At 42.6% G+C, this 14,183-nt stretch overlaps 1 protein-coding gene across 9 annotated transcripts in view; it reads right to left on the reverse strand.

The window, feature by feature from the left end:
- Positions 1–2,214: 2,214 nt before the first annotated feature.
- The window catches only part of STARD9 (StAR related lipid transfer domain containing 9), a 133,519-nt gene continuing 121,550 nt past the window's right edge, over positions 2,215–14,183 (reverse strand). For all 9 annotated transcript variants that reach the window (XM_057541892.1, XM_028164346.2, XM_028164345.2 and 6 more), the window contains 7 exons: positions 4,455–4,572; positions 4,205–4,326; positions 3,939–4,003; positions 3,569–3,771; positions 3,323–3,402; positions 2,923–3,081; positions 2,215–2,423 (listed from right to left, as the gene is read on the reverse strand). In XM_057541892.1, the coding sequence (XP_057397875.1) occupies positions 2,322–2,423; positions 2,923–3,081; positions 3,323–3,402; positions 3,569–3,771; positions 3,939–4,003; positions 4,205–4,326; positions 4,455–4,572 (849 nt within the window). In that variant the 3' untranslated portion in view covers positions 2,215–2,321. The remainder of the gene's footprint in view (positions 2,424–2,922; positions 3,082–3,322; positions 3,403–3,568; positions 3,772–3,938; positions 4,004–4,204; positions 4,327–4,454; positions 4,573–14,183) is intronic.

Raw genomic sequence — 14,183 nt, forward strand, 5'->3', positions numbered from 1 at the left:
CCCCAAGGATGCTGAGTTTAAAGCCCACTTAGTTAAACCGCACAGGCCCAATTCAGCAAACAACGCTGGCCAGTGTGAACCTTAAGGGTTTACTTTAGGCAGGCAGTAAGATAAGAAAGGAATTACAGAGACAAGCAGCTAATGAACTAGTGAACTCATTAGTATTTAGGTTGTTTTCCATATACCTGCTCTCTACCAGTATCAGTGGTTTTCAAAGTGTGGTCCCCAGACCAGCAGCCTCATCATCACCTGCAACTTCCTAGAAATACAAATATGTGGGCCCCTCTCCACTCTTCTAAATCAGAAACTCTAGGGTGGGGGCCATCCTGGGGTGTAACAAGTCCTTCCGGTGATTCAGATGCACAATATAGTCTGAGAACCACCTGTCTTAACCAAAACCTGACTCCTCCTTGATCATTTGGAGCCAGGTCCCTGGATTATCCTTAACACCTCTGCATTTTAGTGTAAGATCAGCCTCAGTTAATGTTTTTTAGATTTGCTGACTCACATGCCTGCCTTGTGGCTTTTCTAGTTTAGGGGATACAGTCACCTCCAGGCTAACCACCGTTCAGATTCCCATTGCTGGCTCTACCTCAGAAGCCCTAGAGGTGCATACCTGTTAAAGAGCTTCCTTCCAGGGGTCTGTGGTCACCGTTGAGTGTGGCAGTGGAATCTGTTCTGGAATCCTCCCTCATGTTCGTATTTGGGCTACAGCTGGCCATAGCTGGGCAACTAATCTGGTTGCTCTTTATGTGCAAAGCAGTGCTGAGCTCATGGGAAACACTCAATACATATGTGTAAACTATATAGCTTGAAACTGGGCCATGAGTAATTACTGCCATCATAATCACCAGGCTGAATTCTGAGCTCAAACGACACACTTAGGCTATCCCAGGGTAGTCTTCACTGAATACAAGTACACATTGGACTTTTAATTTGCAAGTGTTCTGAACTTTTCAATCAATGGTCTTAGAGATTCATATGGAGAGAGATGGGAGTACATAAATAGGGTGTTAAATATATCAAGCGTAACCAAAAAAAATTAACCAGAAAAATAAGTTTAAAAGCAATCAAAAAAAAAACCCTTCAATAATATATAAATAACTTAATCTGAGGTAAAAGAAAAACAAAATCCTGCAGATACTTTTAGAAAAATAAACCTCTGCTGTACTATACAGAAATTTACCTTTTACCACATCTTCTCAATCTCCATATGGTCACCCTCTTCCACCAAAGACTCTGGGCACCAGAACTGAAGCTGAGAATCTCTCCAACCCCTACACTTCAGGTAACCATACAGAATATTCAAAGCTCGAGTTCAGCCAGGCTAAGTTACAAGAAAACTGAACCCATTCTCCATCCCATCCTAGAATAGAAGGGGCTACAGCAGTGCGTGGAACGCTCAAGAGACCACTGAAGGCTGGGACCAAGTCTCTGAGTGAGGTAAGGAATGGAATTGCGCTTCCTCCTAACAAATCACTTACCTCCTTCTAGGAGGTCCATTATCTTCCCTCCCGTCTCCAAAAGACAGTTTTTCATCTCTGAAATGAGAGATGCCCACGCCCCACCCCAAGTCCTCCTCAAAGAGCTAGGCCCCCACCCTAACCCCAAATCTATCCAGCCAGTTTCTACAGTGGTCTTCCCGTTCTTCTGAGCTCTGGAGTGGTGGCTCCGTGACAGAGCATTACTCTATACTCCTTACTGGGGCCAAGACCCAAACAACTGTCTTCTCCTGTGAGGGAAAGGAAGAGGGGGGCAAAGCAAAAATTAATAATAAAGCATTTTGTAAAAATTCAAGGAGGAGAAACAATTCTAAATCAGTGTTCTGGTTTGTGCAGCTGTTTTTTTTAACCGTTTTCTATTTCCTAATACCCCATCCCACAGTGGAGCTGACTGCTGGAGCACATTCTGAGCAGTCTTGGCCAATGGCTCCTGCTTCCCTACCAGCCCCAGGGCTGCGCCGAACTAAGTAAGCACCATGTCAGAGCACTGCAGGCTCCCAGCTCTGCTGGCTGTGTCCAGTCCTGATCCTGGAGTGGCCTGTATGCCATAGGGTCCCAGAGACGGGAAAAAAAGGTGAGAAATCCAAAAAGGTGAGTTGAGCTTCATTCACTCTGGACAGCCAGGAGCTCAGGCCCCTTTGCTCCGCAGAGGTGCCAGCTGTGACCAAGTACTGACTAGGTTTCACTGGCAACTCGGGGCTGAGTGCCAGTCGGCCACAGCAGGTAGCCTTGGCTCTTCTTACATCAGGATATGGAGAGTAACAAGAGCTGCCCCAGCATCTCTGGGGCGTCCTGGAGCGCCATCTTGACCATGAGATGCTAACTACCAAGGAAGGAAGCCAGTCTGGCTATAACCAGCGGCTGCTGTTTGATGAAGGAGCTTAGGAGCTGAGGGGGGAATCCTGGAGCACCAAGTTCTACCTGAAATAAACCAGAGAGGGAAGAGTCAAAGGTGCAGACAGACCCAAGAGAGTGCACCGGGGCACACTTCAGCCATACGCAGCCACCCCAGGCTGCTGTGATTGGAGAGGCTCTGAACTGAACTGTCTACAGCCCTGTGCTCTGCTGTTCAGATCTAGGCAAAAGCTTCACTTCCCAATGACAAAAGGTCAAGTCAGGGAACTGAGGGTGCTGCTCTGCCTCACAATGACCATCTATCTCCTGAGGACCCTGGGAACAGCCAGCGGATGTAGGCCGCCAGGCTCTGGTAAGAGCAGCTTTAGAAGAAGGTTGATCAACTCTGCCTCATTCCTTCCTCTCTGATTCCCCACTGATTTGTGACCCAAGAAACCCTTGAGTCTCCAGCTCTCAGGCCACAGGTCCTGGGTACTGAAGGATGTTGAACAGCTATACAGAAAGCTCCATGGGGCTGGGGTCAAATCAAGGCATGCTGTGAGGCCAGCTGCACAAGGTGAATCACCTGGGCCAAGTAGATGACTCTGGTGATCTCCTTCCCTTCCACAGTGAGGGGCTGCAGGATCCAGGCACTGGGCAGGATCTCCCCTCGGACCATCTCCCTGCTGGGTCTCGGCATGGACGTATCATACACAGACTGAGCTGCCATGATAGACAGTTGCCCCTGGAAACAGAGCAATGTGAGTTCAGCCTACGTGATATGGGAGGGACAGGGACAAACAGGGACAGGCGCCAGTGCAGTCAGTACCGTGGAAGGCAACACTGGGCCAGCCTTCAAGCCACCCCCACCCTGGCCCAACTTGCCCTCCTTCCCCCAGAGGACCTGATGCCCACAAAGATTGCTTCTCACAACACGCCAGTCCAAGTTCCTCCCACAACATCTTTACCACCAGCAAGGCAGGCACCTCTTTGGCTTCCACGCAGACACAACAGAAATCCCGTGGCTGCTTCAGTGCACACAGGGTGGTATTGCACACCAAATACACTGGAGGGGCAGGGATGCAGAAAGTCAGAAGGTACATGGACAGACCGAGTTCTGCCCCGTGACACCCCATCATTCCACAGCCTGACACCCCGCTGGACCTAGCCTGAGTACCCGGCCTCCCGAGAGCACTGCCTCTGACCCTGCTGCCTCTGTCCCCTGGGCTCACCCAGGTTGATGCTGTTGGTCACCCGCTGATGCAGCCTCGCTGTCTGGATGGGCTTGTGGTACAGGGGCCACAAGGTGGGGTCACTCACAGCTGCCCACACGTGAGACAGTGGCTGGGACACCACGCCAGCCCCCAGGAAGCCATGCCGGGTAGAAGAAAACACCTTGTAGTACAGTTGCACCTCCTGCTCCTCGCCCTGATGGCTGGGGGAGACACCAAGGGTGGGGAAGAGGAGGAGGGGATGAAATCTGGGTTCTGGAGTCACAGAGGAAGAGCTCATGGCGAGGGACTCAAGCCAGCGTGGAGAAGGGAAAGGAGGAGAGAAGGCGAGCAGGGCCACAGGGAGAAGACACTGTGCAAAGGAACTTACTTCCAGCCAGCTGCTGCCCGGCAGCTGAAGAAGTTGTTCAGATTATCTGAGCAAGCAGCCATTACCTGGGGACACAGTGACCACACCCAAATTAGTGGGCACGGTTGGTACAAAGCAGACTCTTCGATTAGTCCCTAAGGCCAGCATTTACTGAATTCCCCGCTTTTGTAAAGATAGAGAGCTGCTGAAGAAGCCCTCATCGGCTCTGTTCCTTCCCTCCTCTTTCTTCCTCCCCACCCAGCAGCATCGGCTACAGGAAACCTCACATCAGCCATAGAGATGTCCACGATGTGCTTGGCCAAATCCTTGTAGTAGGAGGAGAAGGAGGTCCCCAGGCTGGACAGGCTGGATGGAGAACAGCAGCAACTGCCCAGGGAGGCTCTGCGGCCTACAATGAATAGGTGGAGGCTCTTGAGACGGCATGAGCATCAGGGCCTCACGGCAGCAACGGCCTCCTGAGGGACAGTGGCTCCCCAGGATCTAGCAGACCTCAGCCCCAAAGTCCCCACCACTCACTGCAGGCTGAGGTTTTCCAGGCAGAGCTGGCCAGGTTCAGCTGACTGTTCCTCACTTCAGAGTGGCCCCACACCTCCCCTATCCAGGAGTCTCTGGAATCAGGCAAGTTTGTGTCCCCCTGCAGAAGAGAAGATGCTTAGGACCAGAGCAGAGGCAGGGAGAGAGCAGAGCACCAGAAAGCCAGTGCAGAATTATCTCCTCTGCCTCTGAACAGCACCAAACAGCTTTCAACATAAAGGCTCAAGTGAAAAGGTCTTCCCTGCTGGATGCCCTTGAGAAGTCAACCGCAATAGAAACCAGTCCCCTGGAGAGTTTCCTTGCCCTTCAAGCCACACGCTCAAGGTTGCTTGTAGGAGAGTTCCAACAGGGATCAGAATGAACTGGGACCTGAGACAATGGGGTACCAGGGGTCAGTGGGTGGGGCGCCCCCTGCGCCACTGCAGCAACAGGAATGAGGCCATTGCTGGAGCTCTGTTTAATGTGGGCAGCAAACAAAGCCCAACTGGGAGGTGGGAGGTGGGATGCGGAAGAAAAGTGACGGGCTGTGAGAAACGCTTGACCCTTGGCCCCAGCCCCAGGTACAGCAGCTAAGCCAAAGGTCCTAATTTGGAACCAAATGGGGATGATCCTCTGGATCTGCAATACAGCCACCACACCTTTACTACAAGCAGCTCCTCAATGACATGACCCTTGACCTCTGCTGGATCTAACAGGCACCCACTATCCTACCTCTATCATCGGTTCCTAGCCTAGTGCTACTTTAAAAAAAAGAAGTGAACAAAGATATTCTGTCTCCATCTTTACATCCTTTCTTCCTGCTGCAACATCCAAGTGGTCTCTCCTACTTCAGGCAGACTGAGATTTTGTGCCACCTTCTTAAGAACCTTTCACTACTGATCATCTCTTTCTTCACTTATTGCTTCCACCTCTCCCTCTTCACTAGATTCTTCATATCAGCATTTAAGCATGCAAAAATTTCTCCCACCTTTAAAAACTTTCCTCTACAGGCATCTTTGCTCTTTTGGCCTTTACAGATAAACTTGAAATGACTGTCACCGTTTGCCATCTCCCACCTCTTATACCCTTCTGAATGCACTCAAGTCTAGCCTTTGCTAGATCCATGTGACTGGATGTGGTGAACAGGTCCCAGTCCTCATCTTACTGAGCATCTCCCTTTCACTTGCTTCCTGTATCCCTGGGATCTTGGCTTTCTATCTCTCTGGGTGTTCCTTCCCAGTTTCCTTTGTTGGCTCATCTCCCCCAAACATAAGTTGATTTATTGGGATTCTTTCAAGACTCGGGCCTAGGCCCTCTTCTCGCTCTATAATATACTCCTGTGTGATCCCATCTGTTCCCAGTGCTATACTGATGACTTCCAAAAGTAAATACGTGTGGATTAATCGATAAATATTGCTGAGACGACAGGGTCACCATCTGAAGAAAAGGTTACATCAGACCCATTTCATACATCTTGTCAAAACAAATTACTTATGCTTTGTGGCTCAAAAATGTACAGGATGGGGGAGAATTTAATATTACTATGAGAAAATTTTTTTTTAAATTTAATGATCTCATAGTGCAGAAATGCCTTTCTAAACAGGGCACAAACTCCAAAGGCCCTGAAAGAAAAGATTGATAAAAACTAGATTAACATATCATAAAAACAAACAACTAGGAAAAAACACTGGCCTCTCAAATGGCAAAAGGATAACTGTCTTAATATAAAGAAAGGCCACGGGGCTTCCCTGGTGGCGCAGTGGCTAAGAATCTGCCTGCCAATGCAGGGGACACGGGTTCGAGCCCTGGTCTGGGAAGATCCCACATGCCGCGGAGCAACTAAGCCCGTGAGCCACAACTACTGAGCCTGCGTGTCTGGAGCCTGTGCTCCACAACAGGAGAGGCCGCGATGGTGAGAGGCCCGCGCACCGCGATGAAGAGTGGCCCCCGCTTGCCGCAACTGGAGAAAGCCCTCGCACAGAAACGAAGACCCAACACAGCCAAAAATAAATATAAATAAATAAATTAAAAAAAAAAAAGAAAGGCCACCAAAAACAAAAGGAGAACAACCTAACAGAAATGGACCCAGTACACTGGCAGGCAAAGCAAAAAGCCAAAGGGCTCTTAAATATCTGAAAAGGCACTCCATCTCAGACACAAGAGAATTGCAAATTAAAGCTAAAATGAAATACTATTTTATGCCTATGAGATTCACAAAGATTGAAGGAAAAAACCCTTAATAAACACTGTTAAGCAGAAATGTGGGTAAGTAGGCACTTATATATTGTTATTTGAGAGTGTAAATAGGTATATTTTGAAAATATTCATCACATATTTTAAATTAAAAACACATATATCCTATGACACCTAGCAATCCTGCTTCTAGGTATTTAATCTACAGATATTATTTCATTTAAGTGGCAATAGACATTTTCAAATATGAACTCAGAGAACCTAGAGAATATAGTGCCCTTGAGTCTTTCTTGAAGAAATTACAAGAAGAAGAATTACTAGGGTAGAAAAAAGAATGTATGCCAAAGAACTGCAAATGAGCAGAGTCCATTTGATCTAGCACAAGAACTAGAACTCTGAATACAAACACTGTAAACAGTATAGAAATACTGTAACAAAAGGTAATGAGAAAAAATGAGAGAAGGTGGAAATACACTGATTTCCTCATGGTTTACAGCCAGGGTGAAAAGAAAACTGCTAAATCAAGAAATAAAGACTATTTAAATATATAAAAGTGATGATGAAAAGAAAGGGAAAAAAAGGCTTCCAAATTACCAGAAAGAAGACACATATACACCCCCAAAGCAAGGAAAACACAGACCACAAATGAAGATAAACAAGATTTTTAGAAGCCAATGGAATATTCATGACCAAAACCCTCAAATATAAAAAACAGAAATTGTACTTTCTCTGAAATCATACATTCTCTCAACACATGGCAAACTTGAATATTAATAACAGGGCTTCCCTGGTGGCGCAGTGGTTAAGAATGCACCTGCCAATGCAGGGGACACGGGTCTGAGCCCTGGTCTGGGAAGATCCCACATGCCGCAGAACAGCTAAGCCCGTGCACCACAACTACTGAGCCTGTGCTCTAGAGCCTGTGAGCCACAACTACTGAGCCCTCGTGCCACAACTACTGAAGCCTGAGTGCCTAGAGCCCATGCTCCGCAACAAGAGAAGCCACCGTAATGAGAAGCCTACACACCGTGATGAAGAGTAGCCCCTACTCGCTGCAACTAAAGAAAGCCCACGCAGCAACGAAGACCCAACGCAGCCATAAATGAATAAATAAAAATAAAGTTCCCTTAAAAAGAAAAATAACAAAATCAGAAAACACGAGGACCTTTCTACCAAAAAGTTTTTAAAAACTCTTAACAACAATTGGGTAAAGAAGAAATACAAACTGAAATTTCAAAATTACTATAAAGCAAAGATTATATACATATATATATATATATATATATATATATATATATATATATATATATATATCACAACTTGTGGGATACAACTAAAGCAGTGCTCAGAGGGAAGGTTTTAACTTCAGATATTTACATCTATGAAAAAGAATAAAAATAAATGAATATTATGAACAACTACATGCCAACAATTAGATAACTCAGATGAAATGGACAAGTTCCTAAAAAGACACAAACTACTGAAACTGACTCAAGAAGAAATGGAAAATCTGAATAGACATTTAATAAGTAAATTTAGTAATCAAAAAATGGAAAAAATTCCCACAAAGAAAATTTCAAGATGGGATAGCTTCATTAGTGAAATCTACGATGCATTTAGAGAAGAATTAACACCAGTCCTTCACAGTTCTTCCAAAAATAGAGGAGGGAACACTTCTCAACTCATTCTATGAGGCCGAGATTACCCTGATAAAACCAAAGACATCAAGTAAACTACAGGCCAATATCCCTGTGCATTTAAACAAATAAATCCTCAGCAAAATAACTAGTAAACTGAGTCTAGCGACATATAAAGAGGATATATACCATGACCAAGTGGGATTTATCCCAGGAACACAAAGTTAGTTCAACATAGAAAAATCAATGTAATATATTAATAGAACAAAGGAAAACACCCACATGATCATCTCAATAGATGCAGGAAAAAGTATTTAAATCCAACACCCTTTCATGATAAAAACACTCAATAAGCTAGGACTAGAAGGAAATTTCCTCAACTTGATAAAGATTATGTACGAAAACCCCACAGCTAACATACTTAATAGTAAAAACTGGATGGTTTTCTCCTAAAATCAGTAACAAGACAAGAATGTCTGCTCTCACCACTTCTATTTAACATGGTACTCAAGATTCTAGCCAGGGCAGTTAGGCAAGAAAACAACAACAACAACAAAAGATAGGATATTCTATATACAAGGTCATATCACCTAAAGAATCTAATAAAAAATAAAGAAGACCTGAATAAATGAAAAGATGTCCCATGTTCATGAATTGAAAGACTTAATACTGTTCAGATAGCAACCCTCCTCAAATTGATCTACAGGTTCAATGCAATCCCAATCAAAATCCCAGCTGACTTCTTTTCAGAAATTGAAAAGATTATCCCTAAAATTCGTGTGTACAGTCAAGGGACCCAGAATAGTCAAAACAATCTTGAAAAAGAACAAAGTTGGAAGACATATACTTCCTGATTTCAAAATCTACCACAAACCTAAACAGTTATCAAGACAGTGTGGTATTGGCCTAAGAATAGATATATAATTCAATGGGATGGAATTAAGAGTCCAGAAATAAATCCACACATCTATGGTCAGTTAATCTTTGACTAGGGTGCTGAGACAATTCAATGGGAGAAAAGACTATCTGTCTGAACAAACGGTGCTGGGACAACTGGATATCCACATGCAAAAGAAAGTAATTTGATCCCTAATTCTCACTATATACAAAAATTGATTCAAAACAGATCAAAGGCCCAAATGTAGGAACTAAAACTATAAAACTACTAAAAGAAAATATAGGCATAATCTTTATGACCTTGGATTGAGCAAGAGTGTCTTAGATATGAAACCAAAAGCACAAGCAACAAAAGAAAAAAATAAAGTAGACATGATCAAAATTTATAACATTGTGCTTCAAATGACACCATCAGGAAAGTGAAAAAACATACAAAATAAAGAAACTTTTTATAAATCATATAACTGATAAGGGACTTATACTAGAATATATAAAGAACTCTTTGCCTTAATAATAAAAAGACAACCCAATTAGAAAATGGACAAAAGATGTGAAAAGACATTGCTCTAAAAAAATTTATAAATTTATAATAAGCACATGAAAAGTTCAACACCATTAACCATCAGGATGATGCAAACGATGAGGTACCACATGACATCCCACTGGGATGAATATAATTTAAAAGATGAATAATAACAAATGTTCGCTAGGATGTGGAGAAATACATTGTTTATACACTGTTGATGGGACTGCAGAATAGTGCAGCTACTTTGAAAAACAGTCTGGCAGTTTTTCAAGAAACAGAGTTACCCTATGATCTCAGTCCAACTCCTAGGTAAAACCCAAGAGAAGTGAAAACACGTCCACACAAAAACTTGTACATCAATGTTCACAGGAGCATTATTCATAATAGGCAAAAAGTGGGAACAACCTAAATGACCATCAACTGATGGTCAAATAAATGTGATAGTCACACAATGTGATATTATTAGTCATAAAAAGGAATGAAATTCTGATACATGCTACAAGTGGATGAACCCTTGTTGTGGGGTGAGTTATTGTCCTCCAAAAATGATATGTTGAAGTCCTAACTCCTGCTGTCTGTAAGTGTAACTTTATTTGGAAATAGGGTCTTTACAGATGCAATCAAGTTACGATGAGGTCCCACTGGATTAGAGTGGGCCATACATCCAATGACTGGTGTCCTTATAAGAAGGCCACACGAAGACACAGGGACACAGAGACACACAGGGAGAAGCCACGTGATGCCAAAGGCAAAGGTTGGAGTGATACAGTTACAAGCCAAGGAATGCCAAGGAAGAGGGATGCTTATAGCCATACAATCTTACCTCAGGAAACAAGAAAAATCTCAAATAAACAACCTAACCTTACACCTAAAGCAACGAGAGAAAGAAGAACAAACAAAACCCAAAGTTACTAGAAGGAAAGAAATCATAAAGATGAGAGCAGAAATAAATGAAATAGAGATGAAGAAAACAATAGAAAAGATCAATGAAACTAAAAGCTGGTTCTCTGAAAAGATAAACAAAAATGATAAACGTTTAGCCGGACTCATCAAGAAAAAAAGGGAAAAGGCTCAAATCAATAAAATTAGAAATGAAAAACAAGTTAAAGGGACTTCGCTGGTGGTGCAGTGGTTAAGAATCCACCTGTCAATGCAAGGGACACAGGTTTGAGCCCTGGTCTGGGAAGATCCCACATGCCGTGGAGCAACTAAGCCCGTGTACCACGACTACTGAGCCTGCGCTCTAGTGCCTGAGCCACAACTACTGAGCCTGTGCACCTAGAGCCTGTGCTCCGCAACAAGAGTAGCCACCGCAATGAGAAACCCGCACACCGCAACGAAGAGTAGCCCCCACTTCCTGCGACTAGAGAAAGCCCACGTGCAACACAGCAACGAAGACCCAATGCAGCCAAAAATAAACTAATTGATTAAAAAGAAAGAAGTTACAACTAACTCCAGAGAAATACAAAGGATCATAAGAGACTACTACAAGGAACTATATGCCAGTAAAATGGACAACCTAGAAGAAACGGACAAATTCTTAGAAAGGTACAATCTTCCAAGACTGAACCAGGAAGAAACAGAAAATATGAGCAGACCAATCACAATTACTGAAATTGAAACTGGGATTAAAAAACTCCCAACAAACACAAGTCCAGGACCAGATGGCTTCACAGACGAATTCTTTCAAACTTTTAGGGAAGAATTAACACCTATCCTTCTGAAACTATTCTAAACAATTGCAGAGGAAGGAATAGTCCCAAACTCATTCTATGAGGCCACCATCACCCTGATACCGAAACCAAAGACAACACAAAAAAAGAAAATTACAGGCCAATATCACTGATGAACATAGATGCAAAAATCCTCAACAAATACTAGCACACTGAATCCAACAATAGAATTGTAAAAGGATCATACACCATGATCAAGTGGGATTTATCCCAGGGATGCAAGGATTTTTCAATATCTACAAATCAATCAGTGTGATATACCACATTAACAACTTAAAGAGTAAAAACCATATTATCATCTCAATAGATGCAGAAAAAGCTTTTGACAAAATTCAACCCCATTTATGATAAAAACTCTCCAGAAAGTGGGCAAAGAGGGAACCTACCTCAACATAGTAAAGGCCATATATGACAAACCCACAGCTAACATCATAATCAATGGTGAAAAGCTGAAAGCACTTCCTCTAAGATCAGGAACAAGACAAGGATGTCCACTCCCACCACTCTTACTCAACGTAGTTTTGGAAGTCCTAGCCATGGCAATCAGAGAAGAAAAAGAAATAAAAGGAATCCAAATTGGAAAAGAAGAAGTAAAACTCACGGTTTGCAGATAACATGATACTATACATAGAAAATCCTAAAGATGCTACCAAAAAACTACTAGAGCTCATCAATGAATTTGGTAACGTTGCAGGATACAAAATTAATACATGGAAATCTCCTGCATTTCTATACACTAACAACGAAAGATCATAAAGGGAAATTAAGGAAACACTCCCATTTAGCATTGCAACAAAAAGAATAAAATACCTAGGAATATACCTACCTAAGGAGGCAAGAGACCTGTACTCCGAAAACTATAAGATGCTGATGAAAGAAATCGAAGATGACACAAACAGATGGAAAGATATACTGTGTTCTTGGAAGAATCAATACTGTCAAAATGACTATACTACCCAAGGCAATCTACAAATTCAATGCAATCCCTATCAAATTACCAATGGCATTTTTCACAGAACTAGAACAAGAAATTTTAAAATTTGTATGGAAACATAAAAGACCCCAAATAGCCAAAGCAATCCTGAGAAAGAAAAACTGAATTGGAAGAATCGGGCTCCCTGACGTCAAACTATACTACAAAGCTACAGTAATCAAAACAGTACAGTACTGGCACAAAAACAAATATAGATCAATGGAACAGGAGAGAAAGCCCAGAAATAAACCCATGCACCGACCAGAGCCTCCCATCAAGCCTCTACCACCAGAGGGCAGACAGCAGAAGCAAGGAAAACTACAATCCTGCAGCCTGTGGAACAAAAACCACATTCACAGAAAGATAGACAAGATGAAAAGGCAGAGGGCTATATACCAGATGAAGGAACAAGATAAAACCCCAGAAAAACAACTAAATGAAGTGGAGATAGGCAACCTTCCAGAAAAAGAATTCAGAAGAATGATAGTGAAGATGATCCAGGACCTTGGAATAAGAATGGAGGCAAAGACTGAGAAGATGCAAGAAATGATTAACAAAGACCTAGAAGAATTAAAGAACAAACAAACAGAGATGAACAATACAGTAACTGAAATGAAAACTATACTAGAAGGAATCAATAGCAAAATAACTGAGGCAGAAGAATGGATAAGTGACCTGGAAGAAAGAATGGTGGAATTCACTGCTGCGGAACAGAATAAAGAAAAAAGAATGAAAAGAAATGAAACCAAAGACATTGTCATTGTCACTGTTAGAGCCTAAGAGACCTCTGGGACAACATTAAACGCAACAACATTCGCATTATAGGGGTCCCAGAAGGAGAAGAGAGAGAGAAAGGACAAGAGAAAATATTTGAAGAGATTTTAGTCAAAAACTTCCCTAACATGGGAAAGGAAAGAGCCACCTAAGTCCAGGAAGCACAGAGAGTCCCATACAGGATAAACCCAAGGAGAAACACGCCGAGACACATAGTAATCAAATTGGCAAAAGTTAAAGACAAAGAAAAATTATTGAAAGCAGCAAGGGAAAAACGACAAATAACATACAAGGGAATTCCCATAAGGTTAACAGCTGATTTCTCAGCAGAAACTCTACAAGCCAGAAGGGAGTGGCATGATATACTTAAAGTGATCAAAGGAAAGAACCTACAACCAGTATTACTCTACCCGGCAAGGATCTCATTTAGATTTGATGGAGAAATCAAAAGCTTTACAGACAAGCAAAAGCTAAGAAAATTCAGCACCACCAAACCAGCTCTAAAACAAATGCTAAAGGAACTTCTCTAAGTGGGAAACACAAGAGAAGAAAAGGACCTACAAAAACAAACCCAAAACAATTAAGAAAATGGTCATAGGAACATACATATCGATAATTACCTTAAACGTGAATGGATTAAATGCTCCAACCAAAACACACAGCCTTGCTGAATGGATACAAAAACAAGACCCATATATATGCTGTCTACAAGAGACCCACTTTAGACCTAGGGACACATACAGACTGAAAGTGAGGGGATGGAAAAAGATATTCCATGCAAATGGAAATCAAAAGAAAGCTGGAGTAGCTATACTCATATCAGATAAAATAGACTTTAAAATAAAGAATGTTACAAGAGACAAGGAAGGACACTACATAATGATCAAGGGATCAATCCAAGAAGAAGATATAACAATTATAAATATATATGCACCCAACATAGGAGCACCTCAATACATAACGCAACTGCTAACAGCTCTAAAAGAGGAAATTGACAGT

The sequence above is a fragment of the Balaenoptera acutorostrata genome, chromosome 3 (genome assembly GCF_949987535.1).
Source record: "Balaenoptera acutorostrata chromosome 3, mBalAcu1.1, whole genome shotgun sequence".
Classification (NCBI taxonomy): domain Eukaryota; kingdom Metazoa; phylum Chordata; class Mammalia; order Artiodactyla; family Balaenopteridae; genus Balaenoptera; species Balaenoptera acutorostrata.